The sequence below is a fragment of the Brachycentrus maculatus genome, unplaced genomic scaffold (assembly GCF_059751285.1).
Source record: "Brachycentrus maculatus isolate JH-2025_06_01 unplaced genomic scaffold, ASM5975128v1 h1tg000400l, whole genome shotgun sequence".
NCBI lineage: Eukaryota > Metazoa > Arthropoda > Insecta > Trichoptera > Brachycentridae > Brachycentrus > Brachycentrus maculatus.
In genome coordinates this window covers 312,488-331,844 of record NW_028281149.1, presented here as the reverse complement: position 1 = coordinate 331,844, position 19,357 = coordinate 312,488, and the positions used below count along the sequence as shown (strand labels likewise).

Genomic DNA, 19,357 nt, shown 5'->3' with positions numbered 1-19,357 from the left:
AATAAGTAGGTTCTACTTCTTCTTCTCGTTTATATAGCCCTCCATCATTATGTTGTTTCAGCCAGTGTCTAGGGTTTTCTATTTGCGCTTTGAGGTAGATACTACTGCAAATTTATAGAACACCAAATTCATCATTATGTCGCCATCTTTGCTTTCCCATACAACATCTATGCAATAGAGCCGGAGTTTGACGTTTCCATTTCTTTCAGTTTTTGGTGCATATCTGAAGGAAATTAGCGGTCATATCCCGCGGATACTCTAAAACAAACTAAAATTATGTTTAAAAAAATAAATTACGGGTAAATTCAAAATTAACATGGTTATTAATAAGGAAAACTGCATAAAATACTCATTTGACAACTGAAAAATATAGTTGTATTTTTACAATAAAAAGTGTATTATTTTTGGTAACTACCACATCGGTCAACGATGTCTGCGCTTCAAAGAACGATGATCAAGTCAAAATTACCTCCTCGGCCACCCAAATCTCTCGCGACTCTGAAGTATGTATACATTTTATGTTTTTATTGAGAAAGGTTGAAAACTCTGGACTTGCATTTGCTTTGACGTTTGATTAATAAATTATTTTATTTTATTTTTAATAAATAAGTATTGATACAAATATTTCTACAAATTAGAAAAAATGTTAATGTATTATTTTGTACTGAATTACAACGACAGCCATGAAGAAATTCTACAAAATGAACCTTGTAAAATTCAACATATAAATAAATTAAATGTACTGTGGAACCTCTCATAACGAACATAATTCGTTCCAGAATCTTACTCATTAAGCGAAACATTTTTTGGTTTTGACTGGCACGAAAGTCCCGGCTCACAATTAAATCTCGTGAAAAAGGGACTCGTGAAAAAGACTTTCTCTGTAACTGTGTACTCTGTAACTTATGCAAAATGTCGCTTGTTAAGGCACCGAATTTCGCCCCCTTTTTTTTTGCTCGCTGTGCGAATTACTCGTTATGAGAGGTTCTCCTGTATATGGAGACAGTACCTGTAATTTCTTTTAGAACATATATAATAAATTGGTAGGAATTCCCAGTCTGCATCGAGAAAGAAGGATTACTCCCCCGTTTCGTGGAAGCAGTACTTCTACGAGATCCGCGATATTCCGGTGGGAGATGAGACCTTCCGGGTGTACCTCACGGCCCCTCCCGACATCCCGGAGCGTCCCCGGCTGGTCGTCCTGCACGGGGGAGGATACTCCGCCCTCTCCTGGTCACAGTTTGCCGTAAGTGCTGCTAACCCTGCTTTTTGTTTGGTAAAATTAATTAAATAATGGTTTTTGAGTACATCACTAAGCCTACTGAATCGCCTTTTCTTGACGACAGCTGTGACCAAGATTTGAAGCTTTGCTTTAAAGATTTGTGACAATTGTTTCACCTTTTTATGGCATTTTCAAACGAATGCCAATTCGTTTGAAAATGCCATAACAAGGCCCGATGCCTTGCAAAAGAGGGAAGTTTGATGGCGGCTCTCGGGAGGCATGCGGAGTACATGGCCGAGCCAACTGAATCGCCTTTTCTTGACGACAGCTGTGACCAAGATTTGAAGCTTTGATTCAAAGATTTGTGAAGCTGATATTAATAAACTAAATCAATTATCAAACCATTATTTATTGTAACTGCAGCCAGTTGGTAGAATTCCATTTAAAATTTTTGTAATATATCCAAAAATAAACAAGGTTATTGGTATTGGTAATTTACATTTTAATTAATCCATATTCTTCTTCATCTTTGATGAGATGTAAAAAAATAATATTTAAATAGTTGGTATTACACAACACATTCTTCATTTGTATGCTTTCCAGGTAGAGGTGACAAATATGATCCACTGCCAGGTGGTCGCCATTGATTTTCGTGGGCACGGCGACACAAAGACTAAAAATAATGACGATCTGAGTGCGGATACGTTATCTGTGTGAGTTTTTTGTATGTATATGTAATATATATATATTTTTTTATATGTATCGGATACTTAGATAAACATGCTTATTTAAAAAAAAAACTCTCTGCCGGGGTAGGAAGAGAGAATAGAACACCAAACCAATCTATATTTGCAAACAATATTCACCTCTTCCACATTCATGAGTCACCTCATACGTACCCACTGATTATTCCGACTTCTGACCTAACCACTTTCAAATATTTTAATTTTTTGATCATGCCTCCTCGATCGGTTTTCCTCGGACTTCCTCCGCTTCTATTATCAACCACATTAAGTATTAATTGTAATGTAATTATGTAGTATGTTTGTACTCTTTCTTGGTCCATCGTTGATATCGTATTGCTCCTTTACTCATATGGAGCACGTTTGAATAAGTATTTTTTTACAGTGATATATCGAATGTGCTGCATAATCTGTACCCAGAGAATCCGCCGCCCATTGTCCTGATTGGTCACTCGATGGGGGGCGCTATTGCAGTTCGAGTAGCCCATAGCGACACGTACCTCAACATCCTGGGGCTCGCAGTCATAGATGTCGTTGAAGGTAAATTCAACTTTGTATCTTATAGTGGAGATGTGGACCTATAGGAGAAAGAAGAGATGTCCTGGAGAGACCACATCTCCGACGACGAGGTTCTACAAATAATCTAATTAAGAAGGCCAAATGTTGAGACAGGAGGGTTTCCTGCACCTGATAATAGAGGGAACTATTGAGGGAACAAATGCCGGTAGACGCCCACGCTGTGAATATCTTTGCGACTTACATATACGAGGACATGGGCTGTTCGACGTATGAGGAACTGAAGAGGGTTTTGCGGAATAGACCGGAGTGGCGAAGGAAGCGTCATTTGTTGCTGCAGACTAATCCATAGGATTGAGACAAAAGCAGTAAATTTTATAGTATAATAATAAAACTTTTTGATAATTTATATAGTGCTATTTTCGTAAAATACTACCTCAAGGGCGCTTACACAAACGTTGATTCAATGCAATTCAATTAAACTTCAATTTAATTTTTAATTTATTTATTTCAATTAATATATACACTACAAACTATTAAAAATTTAAATTGTATACATTAAAATAAAATATATGCAAGAACTATTGCTAAAGGTGTAGAAGAATCCCGCTTCGGAAAACTCCTTCAGACACATGGAACAGATCAATATCCAATGAGATATTGTTCAATGTAGCGGTAGCTCTTCCTACAGGCATAACCATCGGTAGGTTGGTCCTGTGTATAAGAATGTGAAACAATCTATGTCGACGCTGTCTTAGGTAACTATCGGGAAAATACAGACCAATGTTCCGGATAATTTTAGGATTATCGATCATACCGCGCAACAATCAATAAAAATGCGTAATCAAATACACATTCTTTCTAGTCTCTAAACTATTGTAGCCAAGCATACCCTGGAGAAACTCGGTCGGGTAGAGCCAAGGATAATAGCCGTACTCTCTCATGTAGAGAGATACCTCAGAAACTTCTTTTGGACTTTCTCTACCATAAGAGACCCATTGATAATGATAGATAAAAAATATTTGAAAAAAACCTTGTCTATCGGTCTCGGAGTGTCGAGAAGACTGACTCTGGGGGGAGGAAAGAGGAGACGTATTATTGCACCTTCTCAGGCTGAAGCATGGCCAAGATATTGGGCAGGACGTTTCCCTGAGCAATGGTAACGCCGGAGAGCAGCTCATTGAGCGTACACGTCCGACGTCGGGTTCATAATAGTTCATAAAGAACTGTCTCGAGAGGTGGTATCATACAGGATGAAAATAGTTAAGGACATTGGAACCATAAATCAAGCTAGGACATAAAATGCCAAACCCTCTTCTAGTGGAACGAAGCTCTATTGACGACAGTCAATAGTCCGACTTCTGCTTAGGATTTTTATGTGGTTTCCTTCCAGCAATGAGTAAATGCTGAGAAGTTCCTGATTAGTCCACACTAGATTATCCCTACTGTTCCCAACGCAGATTAAAATAAAACATCTTTTTTTTTAAGTTAGAAAAAACAAAAATCCACTCAATGATCTATAAACCTTGTACACCCATCGCACGATTCATACGAGGCTTTTATCCTTAGTTTGTCGCCCTTTCCACGACCCGACATAGTGGCGTGTCTCTGGAGTTTTTTTACCTTTGTTATGGTAGTATGTATATCATTTCTATGTTTTCAAAACCGATAGGAAATCTAAGTGTTACTATGTATGTATGTGTTTCCTTTTGTTTACTTAGGTACTGCAATGGATTCTCTGTCGAGTATGCAGAGCTTTCTGAGAGGAAGACCAGCTCACTTTAAGAGCATAGAGCACGCAATAGAATGGTGGTATGTACATGATTATTCTTACAGTACATCATTATCTATTGTCTTTAAATATACGTACATACATACTGAGCATAGATATGGATATGTGCATTAAAACAAGCCAAAGGAATGTCAACAATAAATAAATTTTTTCTGAATGCATGTTATTTTTGCCTTCAATGTCACTATTTTAGAGGCTTGTCTGCAGGTAGGATTATATTTCAAATAAATGGAATATAGATGTGAAAAGTACATCACAAGCACACAGATGAATTGAAAATAAACATTTCTCGAATTCATTTTGCGATTGGCGGGAACCGAGCCCGCGATGACAGTTTCACAGTCGAGCTTCTACCCTACTGCGCCACAGCAGCTGTCATTTGCATTTGTGAAGAAATATGTCAATAATACATTATAACTTTTTTTATGAATGCGTAATTGAATTTAGTTTTATTCGGTAAGGATTACATAATAAAGATGTTAGAAAGACAGTTTTAATTATGTTTCTTGTCATTTTAAAATAATTTTTATCTATACTTGTTCTTCTTCTTTGAACCCGTCTGTGATGCAGTGCCCTATGCACCATCTGCACCCGATGGTACATAGGGCACTGCATCATAAAAACGCAGTTTTATCTTGATCGTTAACATTTGAAGGAAAGGTGGAGGGCTTCAGGTACCAGTCCAGGGTAATATTGAATAAATATTAGTTACTATTTTCTTAATAAAATAAATAATAAAACCCTTATCCGCACCCGAATGGTGCATAGGGCACTGTGTCATATAAACGCAGTGTTATCTTGATCATTTTTACACATGAAGGAAAGGTGATCAGCCCTCCGCTTCAGGTATGGTTCACCAATCCATGGTAATATTGAATAAATATTACAGTGAAAAAATCACTTATATTTATTTTACCCCCCTCGGGAATCGAACCCGGGACCTCCAGAACGGTAGCCGAGCGTGCTGACCACTACGTACGGAGGCGGACACTACTATTTTTTACTGCTATTTTCTACTATTTACTATTTTCTTAACTCTTTTTAACTTCATCAGAATTGCAATAATAATATGTTTATATTTTTTTAATTATCCTTTAGTGCCGTAAGTTTTGTGCCCTAATCTATGGTAGACTTTATTTTATAGTGTTCGCAGCGGACAGACAAGAAACATGGAATCGGCCAAAGTCTCCATGCCAGGACAAATTGTCAAGTAAGCGCATCCTTTAAATCTATCTAATATTTACACCAAACTAAACTAAACTAACCATCACGCCGCTTACCGCAGGGGCAGGCAGAGACACCACTCTGTCCTTGTAAACATTCTTTGCCTCTTCCACGTTCATGCATCTCCTCATACATACCCGCCGATTGTTACGACTCCTAACCTGACCACTTTCAAGTATTTGGCATACCTGATCGTGCCATGTTTTTCTCGGTCTTCTTCTGGTGACAAAAGTGTATAATGTGTGCAAGGAAAGTGACTTATAGATGAATGTTAGCAAATCCGAGATTATGGTTTTTGAAAGAGAAGAATGCAGATCTGAATGTGAAATATTGGTAAACGGAGAGATTTTGGAACAGGTAGATGATTTCGTGTATCTGGGTAGTATGTTTTCTAGGGATGGAAAGATTGATAAAGACATAGAAAGGAGAGTGAATGCTGGGAACAAAGTGAATGGTGCACTGAAATCAGTTATAGCAAATAAAAACCTATGTATAAAATATTTACACTAAAAATTTTCCCGCTTTTTACGCAGCTAATTTTACTAGCCTTTATTCAATCCACGCCAATTTTATGTCGTCAAGGGTGCAACTCCGTAGTCACACTTTAGTAATTAGAATTTTAAATATCCATTTAACTGACTGACCATCACGCCGCTTCGCATAGGCAGAGAGAATCGAACGCTACACCACTTCACAATCTTTGCCTCTTCTTCATTCATGCATCTCCTCATACATAATAATAATATAATAAATAATAAAACCCTTATCCGCACCCCAATGGTGCATAGGGCACTGCGTCGTATAAACGCTGTGTTATCTTGATTGTTTACGCATGAAGGAAAGGTGATCAGCCCTCCGCTTCAGGTACCAGTCCAGGGTAATATTGAATATATATAACAGTGAAAAAATCGTTTATATTTATTTTGCCCCCCTTGGGAATCGAACCCGGGACCTGCAGAACGGTAGCCGAGCGTGCTGACCATTACACTACGGAGGCATACGAAACGTACACGATGATTATTACGACTCCTGACCCGGCCGCTTTCAAGTATTTTAATTTAATTATGTTTTAAATATCTGCTTAATATAATTGTAAAAATGTTAACTTTTTCACTTTATGGTATGATTTTTTTAATCCCTAGTACTCTCACATGAATGTTTTCGAAAATGCATACGGCGGACCACCCGATACTCTCTAAATTGCAACCTGGCATCATTATTTCAAAAATTCGCAAACCATTTAAAAACACATAAAACAAAATTTAACACGTATGTATCTATTTTGGTGAAAAAAACTTTGATTATTATCCAATAAAGTTGTACAACCTGCTTCCATTATTTATAATGTCACTTAAAGAAAGAAGCTAAGTATAAATGAGTTATTCATAAATTCATAATGGAAGGGCATAGATCGCTGAATAGATTTAAATCGCATCATTCGGCCATGTTGTATTAGAACGCATGTCATTAACAATTTTCTTTCATATAGTTTTATAAGTGATTACTGTAAAATGTGCTGGGATAGAAAACTCAGTGATGGCACATTATTATGTATAATGTTTTACTTACTTACTTACTTATAACCCTTATCCGCACCCAATGGTGCATAGGACACTGCATCGAATTGACGCAGTGTTTTCTTGATCATTACTTACATGAAGGCAAGGTGATCACTCTTGCGCTTCTGAACCAGTCCAGGGTAATATTAAATAAATAGTAGTGGGGAAAAATCACTAATATTTACTATCACCACCCTAGGAATCGAACCCGGGACCTCCAGCATGGTAGCTAAACGCGCTAACCATTACACCACGGAGGCGGACAAAAATATATCGGGACTGAAATAATTACACGCAATTGACGGGATAATGTTAAATCCGGGGATGTAAAATCCGGGTTTCACTGAATTCTTAGGTGTAAAGGTGTTGATTAGTAATTTAGAAGTCTTTATTTATTTTCAGTGTCAAAACTGGGGCGTTAGCGTCTTCGGAGCTGGAGAATTATGATTCGGACGATCCGCATTCCTTGGGCCCCCCCGCCAAGCGGCTCGCCGGCGTGGTGCTGACAGACTCCATCAGCGAAGAAGAGGACATGGTGGACGACACCTTCAAGCACCCCACGCCGCACCAAGTCAAGGATCAAGGAAAGAAGTAAGGAAGAATTTGGTACATTTTGACATTTGAACATAGATGAAGAAGAGTACAAAAATCTGGGTATTTACAGCGTCCTTATGATCAATATCTGGCGTGATATCGTTCGGCATAGCGGTAACTCTTCCTACAGGCATAACCATCGGCCAATCTTGTAATGGCCCAGCCATTTACCATTCGCCCTTTTGTACAATCCTACCTAGAAAGTCGAGGGACTGGTCATGTGTTGTCCGGCTTTGGTGCGAAATGCGTTCCCATGGCCATAAATCGGTACAACATTTTATGATTCCTTATCCTAAAGCAAGAGGGTTTTTAAAATAGTCTAATTTGGTATTTCATGAGAGTCGGGTGTAACATAACTTAACATTTATCCTTGGCTCTACCCGACCCAGTTTCTCCAGGGTATGCTCGGCTACAATAGTTTAGAGACTAGAAGGAATGTGTATTTGATTACGCATTTTTATCCATTGTTGCGCGGTATGATCGATAATCCTGAAATTATCCGGAACATTGGTCTGTATGTTCCCGCCTCCGCCTCCGTAGTGTAATGGTCAGCATGCTCGGCTACCATTCTGGAGGTCCCGGGTTCGATTCCCAGGGAGGTCAAATAAATATAAGTGATTTTTTTCACTGTAATATTTATTCAATATTACCTTGGACTGGTACCTGAAGCGGAGGGCTGATCACCCTTCCTTCATGTGTAAACGATCGAGATAACACTGCGTTTATATGAAGCAGTGCCCTATGCACCATTGGGGTGCGGTAAGGGTTTTTTTTTTTTTTTTTTTAATGTTCCCGATAGTTACCTAAGACAGCGTCGACATAGATTGTTTCACATTCCTATACACAGGACCAATCTGCCGATGGTTATGCCTGTAGGAAGAGCTACCGCTATGTTGAACAATATCACATTGCATATCTGTTGATCTGTTCCATGTGTCCGAAGGAGTTTTCCGAAGCGGGATTCTTCTACACCTTTAAGTCTTCTTGCTTACTTTTAATATATACGCCTTGAATATTGTTTGTTATGTATATATTATTTTTTTGTTGAATAAATTGAAATTTAAAACAGAGATGTTTGGAAACACATGAGTATTGACTGCCGTATTGTTTGTTTTAAATAAACATATATATAAATAGTCGATACCGTTTTCTTAATTTGATACTCGCTTCAGTCCAACCTGCCTCCTGACAAAAAAATTGGTCGTCAACAAGTGCTATCACAAGTGTCTTTGCGCACGTAGCACGCGTCCTATTACAATCTACGCCGATGCTGTCTTAGGTAACTATCAGTACATTATCGATCATACCGCGCAACAATGGGTAAAAATGTCTAATCAAATACACATTCCTTCTAGTCTCTAACCCAGTGATTCTTAACCGGTACTCCGCTTGTTGCAAGTGCTCCGTGAAATTATGAAAACCGAAATTGAATGTTGGCTCATTTACTGTGCGATTTGAGTTGCAAATATGATGGCTAGATGGCAGCACCCTTGCATAGTGAAGTTGCGTGCGCTCACCTCACAACAGTGGTCAAGATATCTTTGATTCTATATAATCATACTTAGAACACTTGAAAATATCATGGGAGTTATGTGTCCCAATGTATACAGACGGTGCTCCATTAATGGTAGGTTCATTGAAAGATTTGTGAACCTTGGCTTAGCAATTTGGATAAAGAAATCTGATCTGGATAAGTGATCTTACCAGCTCGCAACCAGCGTACTAAATTTGGCGAGCGTGCCTTTGCTATTGCTGGGCCGATGGCGTGGAATGGTCTTCCACCAATGATTAGAAATAGTGAGAGTGAGATGATCTTTAGAAAAAACTAAAAACACATTTGTTTGCTAAATCATTTCCACCATAATATTTTCCCCAATTCATTTACTATGAAGCGCCCTTGAGGTAGTATTTGACGAAAATGACGCTTTATAAGTTATCCAAATTTATTATTATTATTATTATTAGCTAAATCAAATATTAAACCTAATACATATCGCTGAAATTTGTAAAACATAAATAATAATTTGTCACATCAAAAAAATTTTCGCTGCAAAGTTTCATTGGAGTATTTATGTTTTTACGTTTTTTTTTTATTAATGTAATTTTTAATGGATTTTAAAAAAATTATCATTTTTATTTTTATCAAAAGTTTCTTTTAAAAAAAAAAACTTTTTTTTTTGGTATACCGTGAATTTTCCTTATGATCAAAAGTGCTCCCTAACTTTGAAAAGGCTGAGAACCACTGCTCTAAACTATTACAGCCAAGCATACCCCGGAGAAACTCGCTCGGTAAACGCGCTGAAGCCAGGGAACCGGTTAAAGAAAGAGGATTTCCTGATTATGTTTGCATTTTCCAGCTACGCCTGGCGGATCGACCTGTCTCGCACGGAGTGCCACTGGTCGGGCTGGTTCCGCGGGCTGTCCGCCGCCTTCCTGGCCTGCGAGCCGCCCAAGATGCTGCTCCTCGCCAGCATCAGCGGGCTGGACAGGGAACTCACCGTGGGCCAGATGCAAGGTGACTGCACCCGACAACTCTGAGCTTCACCCCCTTATTAGTACATTTCTCAAAGCCTAACCACAAAAATACGGCAATCTCTCGTGATTTAATCGTTTACCCTGTAAATATTCAGAATTCTATATCCTTAAAAAAAGTAACCATCTTATCTTAATGCAGCTTCTCCGCATCTCAACTTAAAACTGATCTTGAAATATCTATTATCCACGAAAATGCAAATCAATGTTTTAACTTTGCTCCAAGTTTCGAACCTCAGTTCAACTTGGAGGGATTTTTTCATGGTGTGGAACTTTGGATAAAATAATACGTCAATCCTTGGCCTTATGACATCTGTTGAAATATCTGACTAATAATTTATAACATCACAAGGATAAATAAAAGAACAGAACCCTGATTTTTCTTGAGGTCGATAATTAGTCCGCGCCATAATCATGCCCTATATCTGTCTCACTCTCGACGCTACGCATCGCCAGTGGGTAATAGTGACACACAATGCGTGCTTTGATTTATTTATGTTACAATCTTATTTGTTTTTATTACGATATATTTCAAGAATAATGTGACACAAGTGTATTATAGAGTACCAAAAAGGCACAATGAATCCCATTGAACGTTTTTGTTTAGGAAAATAAATAGTTTCTTAACTAAATACATGATAAAAATAATCATTAAAAAAAAGGCGAAATACCGCCGCACACGGGCGTCTCTCAGGAACAAAGTTAACGCGGCCAAAAGGTTAAAGTGTGTCTTATAATGTTGGATGTTTCAGGAAAGTTCCAGATGCAGGTGCTGACGCGCTGCGGGCACGCCGTCCACGAAGACTGCCCCGAGGAAGTGGCCCAGGTGGTGTCCTCCTTCATGCTGCGGCACCACTTCACCGAGCCGTCCTCGCTCGACGCTAGCTTCCGCGTGATGCCCGCTTGCTGAACTCAACCTCCCCATCGCCCCTTCATCATTATAGTACAAATTCCCAACTAAACTTTAATCTGTATCAAAACAAACTCCGACAAGTCGACCAATTGTTATCCATGTTTGGATTCATCTGTACGATATTTCTCCTTCTTCTTCTCCGTCTTAGTCCTCATTACTGAGAGTTCTGACCCTTGTTGAAGCGATGACTCTTCTCCAGTTATCCCTTGACTGCGCTGCACGTAGCGCTCCAACCACCGAGGTGCCTGCTGCTGCCTTTACTTGATCGATCTATCGTGCGGAGATCTCCTTCTACCTCTCTTCTCAAGGCTACCGATCACAACCAGTCGTTTTAGGCTATCCTTATTGCCACGCGCAACGTGTCCAAAGAACTGAAGAATCCATCGTGCTCAGATATTGGCCAGAGTCGAGTGTAATTCCTGACGAATGGAATATAGTAGGGTATTTATTTCAAACTAAATGTGGATTAAGATGATTGGAGGTGTAATTATGGACACTCAATATCTTGTCAATTAAACCTCATTCATAACATTTTCCAATAACTGTTAAACTAAAATGTAAAAGTAAGGAATTGAAAAATTCATTTATACATAGATTTTACATCACGCGATTTAATATTTTTCTCAATTGATGTTTGCATTTCATTTTTGTATACTTCATACAAACAAAACTTCTATAGACTTTTTGACATTGGTACAGTGTTTATGATTTCGGTCCAGATAATGAAAATTCCCGTTTGTATCTTTTGTCATACAAAAAAAAGGAAATTAACTAACTAACTAACCATCGCGCCGCTTCTCCGCAGGGGTAGGCGGAGAGAATAGAGCTCCACACCACTCTGTCCTTGCAAACATTCTTCGCCTCTTCCACGTTCATGCATCTCCTCATACATACCCGCCGATTGTTACGACTCCTAACCTGACCACTTTCAAGTATTTGGCATATCTGATCGTGCCATGTTTTTCTCGGTCTTCCTCTGCTTCTTTTCCCACTAACATTCGCCTCATAAATTTGTTTTACCATTCTTTCCTCACTCATTCGTTCCACATGTCCAAACCATCTCAACACACCTTTCTTAATTTTATCGATAATCCCACTATAAAACAATATATTTTTGTCAATATTTGAACACCATTCTGTTGCTATGTATTAGCTATCAAATATACTAAAAAACTAACTAACTAACCATCACGCCGCTTCCCCGCAGGGGTAGGCAGAGAGAATAGAGCGCCACACCACTCTGTCCTTGCAAACATTCTTCGCCTCTTCCACGTTCATGCATCTCCTCATACATACCCGCCGATTGTTACGACTCCTAACCTGACCACTTTCAAGTATTTGGCATACCTGATCGTGCCGTGTTTTGCTATCAAATATAAATAACTGCAAATTTATAGCAGATACAGTGAGGGCTCGTTATTTCAAATAATGATCATTTGAAATTTGAAAATGTCAAAATAAGTCATTTCAAATTTCCCCTTTCAAAATATCCATCTCTTTATTGTAGTGATTATGCGTGAGGTCCCCGGACTGATTCATAGGGTGGGTCAAAATAAATAGTTTTTTATTATAGTTAGTTATGTATTTTAAAAAATTTATTCGATATAATCGTGGACTGGTACCTGAATCGTAGGACTAATCACCTAGACATTATGAGATTGTCGGTCGACTTTTGCCAATACTGTGCCCTATGTATCACTGGGTGTGAACAAGGGTTAGAAGTAAAAGAATTGGAAATTTAATTTTTTTTTCAAATTGGGGTCCGCTCAAATTCACAAAAAACAAGTGTCACCTACTAATTTTCCAACCTACTAACCATCACGCCACTTCTAGAAGAGGTAAGTAGAGAGGATAGATCGCCAAACTCCTGTCTTTTCAGACATGGTTCCTTCACATCCGTACAGTACAATATCATACATGCACATGGTGCCATGTCTTCTGCACTCTTCCTCGGCTTCTACATCCAGCTGCATTTGCATCGTAAATATATTTCGCCGTTAGGTCATCATTCATTCGCTCCACATGCCCTAACCATCTTAATACTTTTTTAATTTAAATTGTACGTGGTAAATACCAATATTGTGGTATGTACCAAGTAAAATTTATTCACAACATTTTGAGTGTGTCCAAATACTTGCACAAAATCTGGATTATCTCAAATTACAGAAGTTATTTTCATATTATTTTTTGATATCTCATCAAAGATGAAGAAGAATATAGAAGTCTGGGCATTTACGGGGCTGACAACCGTCATAGGCTGGTTTAAGTGATCACTTTACATACGTGTAACATTCACCAATTCTACCCATTATTCACAACCACAATACTTTTAACTTAAAATTCTTGGAAGTTCTATATATATGAACCAATTTTGAAACATTGTTCTTTAATCACTAGAACTTCACTAGAGACATCTATTGGTGAGATGAAAACATAAACCTATGACCAGCCTATGATGGTCGTCAGCCCCGTAAACGCCTAGACTTCCATATTCTTCTTCATCTTTGATGAGATGTCAAAAAATAATAAGTAAAATTTTATTCAATAATGGAAAGATATTACCATGAAGTGACTGCCGAATCAATAAATGAAATTATCTTAACACTTTTTAGAGTGAAATAAATTACATAATGCAAATGTTCCTATCTAGCAGCGAAATATTTAGAAAAACAATGCATTGTAGATCCCACGATTTGAATATTTGAAATCTGAAAATGTCGAAGTATTCCCAAGTATTATTGTAAATATTTTTTAAAATATGGATCCAATTGCTCGAATGATTATCGAGTTATCGAATGAACGTTGTTTTTGGGGGATTTCAAATACCTTTCTTTGGCGGGGTAAGTTATACAACGATAAAGCCACATATAAAATATTATTACGATAGAATATTGTATGTGTAATTAAGTATACATATATTTATAACTCAACGCGCCGGCAGTCCTCACTTCTTGTCCTAATTTTCTCTGCCAACTCGATTGTAAAAAGCATTGGTTTTTAAACGAATATTTTAATGTTGATAAGCATAAAATAATAGCCACTAGTGTGAGCTGTAATTTACAGAGTGGTCACTAAGCGAAGACTATCTGTATTGTGTTGCGTACGCAAATATGCACTATAATAAGTAAATATTTAAAATACTAGCATACTTGATTCCACCAGTAAAAAAATTACTTTATTCAGCTAATTGATTAACTATGACTGATTTATTTTCATGACTTTATTTGTAAGATACGTATTGTGTACAGTGAAAACTAATTTGGACAAAGATACTTTGAATTTAATCATAGCGTAATTAATTCCCTTTTATTCTTCAATTGTCCTGTTTGGTCTCCCGGATATCGGTTCGTACGATGGCTTGAACATCCCTGTCGTGCGCTATCGGAGACGTATCCTATTTATTTCTAATTTTGGTCCCTTCAATTTTAACCCAACAAGCTTTTCCTGTGTTTTGATTCTTGTGTCATGTGCCTTGTACGTCATTCCATTTAAAATGCCATAAAACAAAAACACACCGCCTCCCCATTAACTTTTACCTAATGGAGTTAAAGACTCGCAAATGCATCAATTATACAGTATTTGCTTGTGGCTTCGTAGATCAAATCTCTTTATTTTTTCATAAAATTTTGAATATTTTTTTTATAACCCTTATCCGCACCTAATGGTGCATAGGGCACTGCATCAAATTGACGCAGTGTTATCTTGATCATTACTTACATGAAGGCAAGGTGATCACTCTTGCGCTTCAGGAACCAGTCCTTGGTAATATTAAATAAATATTACAGTGTTAAATCACTAATATTTATTTTCACCTCCCCCCCTGGGAATCAAACCCGGGACCTCCAGCACGGTAGCTAAACACGCTGACCATTACACCACGGAGGCGGACATTTCATAAATAACCTAACGTAATACAAAAGATGGCCATCTACCCTTCAATGACTAAGAGGTATAAATGATTATTTCACTAGAATACGCTTCTTGCTTTAATCTCTTTTGTTTCAAGTCACCAAGTATACTATGATTCTTGTCCTTTTATTATGTTTTTCAACAAAACTGTTATATTAACAAAAAGTTGTAAAATTTTGAATACATAGCCACATCACATTTATCGTAAGTCGTTTTATCTTTGTCAACCATGGAAGCCCGCATATATATGTACTAGTTTTAAATTTATTTAGAAAACTAACATCTTTGTAAAATTTATCTTGAACTCTCAATTTCAATCAGCCTTATTATTTCCCCTATATTGTTAACATTTGTACATACTTAATCGTAGGTCTTTTTTATTTTTTTCTGATTTATGGTTCTGGTGATTTTGGGCATTTCAAACTAGAGCTTGTTTTATGACTTTAAACTGCGATCAATGTACCACAGGGTTTATTAATCACAGTTTGAAGTCACAACAAAATTTAAAAAAATTAATTACAAGATATAGTAATTTCGCTAGAGATATTTCCATTTAGAAGTAACCTTTCATTGCCAAAAAAAAGTAAATCAATAAACTATAATATTAGACTCATATAAATAGATTTTTGTGATGGTGATATTTAAATAATCCGATAGTTAGAACTTTAAAAAAAATAGTTTCCGCCAATCAAACACCTGATTTGCTTGTCTATTGATCTGTTTTAAACATTCCACTTAGAAGGACGTCTCATTGCCAGTTGCACATTTCGCTCACTCCTTTCAACAAAGTCGTATTTCAAAAATTGACAATTTTCAGTTGTGCATGTTTTCGGAATGCCCAGAAAATGTACTATATCCCAGCAAAAGCGGCATATTTTTAACTTAATATTTGCCCATTTTTTGCATTTTGAGGAAAAGGTATTGTTTAATTATTTTTTTAAATATACTAAATATTTTTCAAATGGAGAAAAAACATTCAGGTTTTACCTAAAAAATCTGTTGCACAGTAAAATGTTCAAAAAGTGGCTTGATATTTATCTTTAATACATTTTATTATATTTTAAACTTTAAAAACGATCTCCTGAAAAATCTATTTTTTTGATATTTGACGTTGTTGAAAGGAGTGAGCGATATGTGTCACCACCTATCACCGCATATTAAAATATGAATAGGCACCCTACTTAAGTAGATATTTAAAAAAAGAACTTGTTAACCATAAATACAATTTTTTATGAAAATATCTATACTGGCTATATCAAACATAACTGTCAAAAATATTTAGATATATGTATAGTGGAACTGGCTATGTACGAACATAGAATCTTGTTTCGAAATGGATTTTGTCATTAGAATGGTTTATATTATTTTTTGACATCTCATCAAAGATGAAGAAGAATATGGAAGTCTGGGCATTTACGGGGCTTACGACCGTCATAGGCTGGTTTAAGTGATCACTTTACACACGTGTAACATTCACCAATTCTACCCATTATTGACAACCACACTACTCAAATTCTTGGAAGTTCTATATATATGAACCAATTTAGAAACCTTGTTCATGAATCACTAAAACTTCACTAGAGACATCTATTGGTGAGATGTAAAGAAGCTTTTTATGAAGAATGGTTTAGTGCTTAGTGTAATGGCACCGCAATTGTCCTCGTGTAAATTCCGAAAAGTCAACCGTTGGCAAACCATCCCAATGTTACGCAGCTTAATAACCCAGAAAAAATTCAAGAAATTTAAGGAATTAAAAAAACAAAACAGTCAATCAATGTACGGTTAATTTCTTCTTGCTTTTTTTTTTAATTGTATACTTTTTTTACGATGATACAATCCTCGCAATTTGAATGTAAAAATATGTGTTTAATTTATCTGTATTATAAAGATATACATGGAGGTCCTTAATTAAATTAATGTAATTAAAAATATTAGTGTAATTAAAATTATCACATTTTCATCACTTATGCTATACTAAATTATATTTACTATTATATACTAATAAAGTTACTTTAATAAGAAAAAAGACTTATTATTCCCTTTATTGAACATGTATTTTAATACTCCTGAATAATTCATGGAAAATAAATGTCTCGATAATAAATTATCACTGTTGTTTTTTGGTAAGATTTTATTAATTATTTGGGCAAAGATGTACAGTAAACCCCCCTATAGCGTTGTCGAAGGGAACCTTACATGGGGTTAATGTTTTTAAATTGTATTTCAATTAAAAGTTACTCATTTCGGTCTTTTCCGCTGGTTAAAAAGTAAAAATTCAATTGAAAACATTAAAACCCCATATAAAGTTCCCTCCAATGATGCGGTACCTGTCTCAACGCCATAGGGGGGTTTGCTGTACTGCATTTATTCAAACAAATTGACAACACAAACGTCAGACTTCATGTGGTTGCATACTGACATTCTAGCTGCTTTTTGCAATGTTCATGAAAATTTAGTTTTTAAATAGAAATATTTATTTTTTATGATTTACACAAATATTTCAATTTCATAATATTTCTGTGAGCCTAAGCGGCTCATTATTAGAAATAGGTATCAAATTGTGGTAGAGTGGGTTCTAACCAAGAAACTCTGACTCAAGAGTCCGCGACACTAACCACGGGACCACAACCCGACACATAATATATAAAGGCGTGTTCACTATGTATTTACATAAATGAATACATATAATAATAATAATAATAATAAATCTTTATTCCAGCTTAACTAAGTGGTAGGTGCAATACTTAGTCAGCCATATGTTTTACAATATTTTTTTATAAAATGAAATTAAAAATAATAATCACATAAAAATAAAAATAATGAAAAGAAACGGTGAAAGAAAAAAAAAAGGAAATTTGGAGAGGTATAGATGAAGATTAGCTCGCTGGCAAACGCAGCACTGTGCTCCAGTGCCGCCACATGTCCAGCCCCATATGATTTCCAATTCTTCAAATTACCAAGTGTACCTACTGCAGCCGTTAGTTTATAAATTTGTCGCCCGTAGCAATTCTTTTCAATATTGTCCTACACATTTTGTCAAAGTAATCTGACAAAATCGCACTTTTGATATTTCAGTCAACCCATCGGCATACCAGCCGTCATATCTTGGCAGCTGAAAATATTTTTCATTCACATATCAGCCGCAGTTCAGGCCACACCTCCCTCCGTGGGTAGTTCATATTATAAAGATACTTTCATGTGATATCTACAAATCAGGAAAGATAATTTTCGGTTAAACATCATTTCTTATTATTTTTGTACAAATTTTATAACGGCACTTGACCAAATATGTCCCTGTGACGATAGAATTATCCTTTTGAACTAACTAACTAACCATCACGCCGTTTCTCCGCAGGGGTAGGCAGAAAAAATAGAACGCCACACCACTCTGTCTTTGCAAACATTCTTCGCCTCTTCCACGTTCATGCATCTCCTCATACATACCCGCCGATTATTACAACTCCTAACCTAACCACTTTCAAGTATTAAGCATACCTGATTGTGCCATTTTTTTCTCGGTCTTCCTCTGCTCCTTTTTCCAATTACATTCGCCTCATAAATTTGTTTTACCGTTCTTTCCTCCCTCATTCTTTCCACATGTCCAAACCATCTCAACACACCTTTCTTAATTTTATCAATAATGCTTATCTCAGCTTTGCATTCTTTCCTTATTTCACTATTCGAACATCTATCATACATCGTTTTGTCGCACATTCTTCTGACAGATCGCATTTTGACTGCATTCAGTCTACTTTCATCCTTCTTTTGCCAACACCATGTTTCACTTCCATACATTAGAGTTGGAACCAGGAATTATCCTTTTGATTAAAATATTAACATAAATCAGTTGAAACTTTGACGCTTCATAAGTACAAGTCACACGTGGCCATTATAATTTGTTGAACTAATTTACAAAAATCAATCTGCTTAGTGCGTGCTACCTTTTTCTCCAGTTAAAGATTATTTTTATGTTTGTTCTCGTTTTATTAGGTGCAAAATATTATATTACCGCGTCATTGTTTGACAAACCATGTCACCTCCCCTCCGGGCAGGGCAACTTTTTTACATATTTTTGGGGATACATTCAATTAGTAAATTTGTATGCATATTTTTTTCTTTAAACTGATATGGGGATGGGTTGTGTGCAGTAAGTTTGCAGTGATACAAACAAATTGTATGCGCTCTGGCAGTGCTGTGCTTTGCCGAGAGTGCCGACCGGTTGCTAAAATAATTTTGATTCGGAGAGATGATTGTTAAAATATTTTTTTTTAACATCCTATTTCCAAAATGGAATTTTTGCACGATTAGGTACTTGATTTTATGTGGATAAAGTAAAACTTACGGCCGTTTAGT

The 19,357-nt window shown here is 36.6% G+C and overlaps 1 protein-coding gene across 1 annotated transcript; it reads left to right on the top strand.

Annotated features, from left to right (window-relative positions):
- The first annotated feature begins 155 nt into the window (after positions 1 to 155).
- LOC148302894 (protein phosphatase methylesterase 1) lies at positions 156 to 17,030 on the top strand. The gene is made up of 9 exons (XM_088270902.1): positions 156 to 503; positions 1,048 to 1,246; positions 1,826 to 1,935; positions 2,351 to 2,505; positions 4,203 to 4,293; positions 5,418 to 5,483; positions 7,459 to 7,647; positions 10,008 to 10,165; positions 10,935 to 17,030. Exons 1-9 carry the CDS (start codon positions 430 to 432, stop codon positions 11,090 to 11,092), a joined length of 1,200 nt encoding a protein of 399 aa, XP_088127028.1. The 5' UTR covers positions 156 to 429; the 3' UTR covers positions 11,093 to 17,030.
- Positions 17,031 to 19,357: the final 2,327 nt, after the last annotated feature.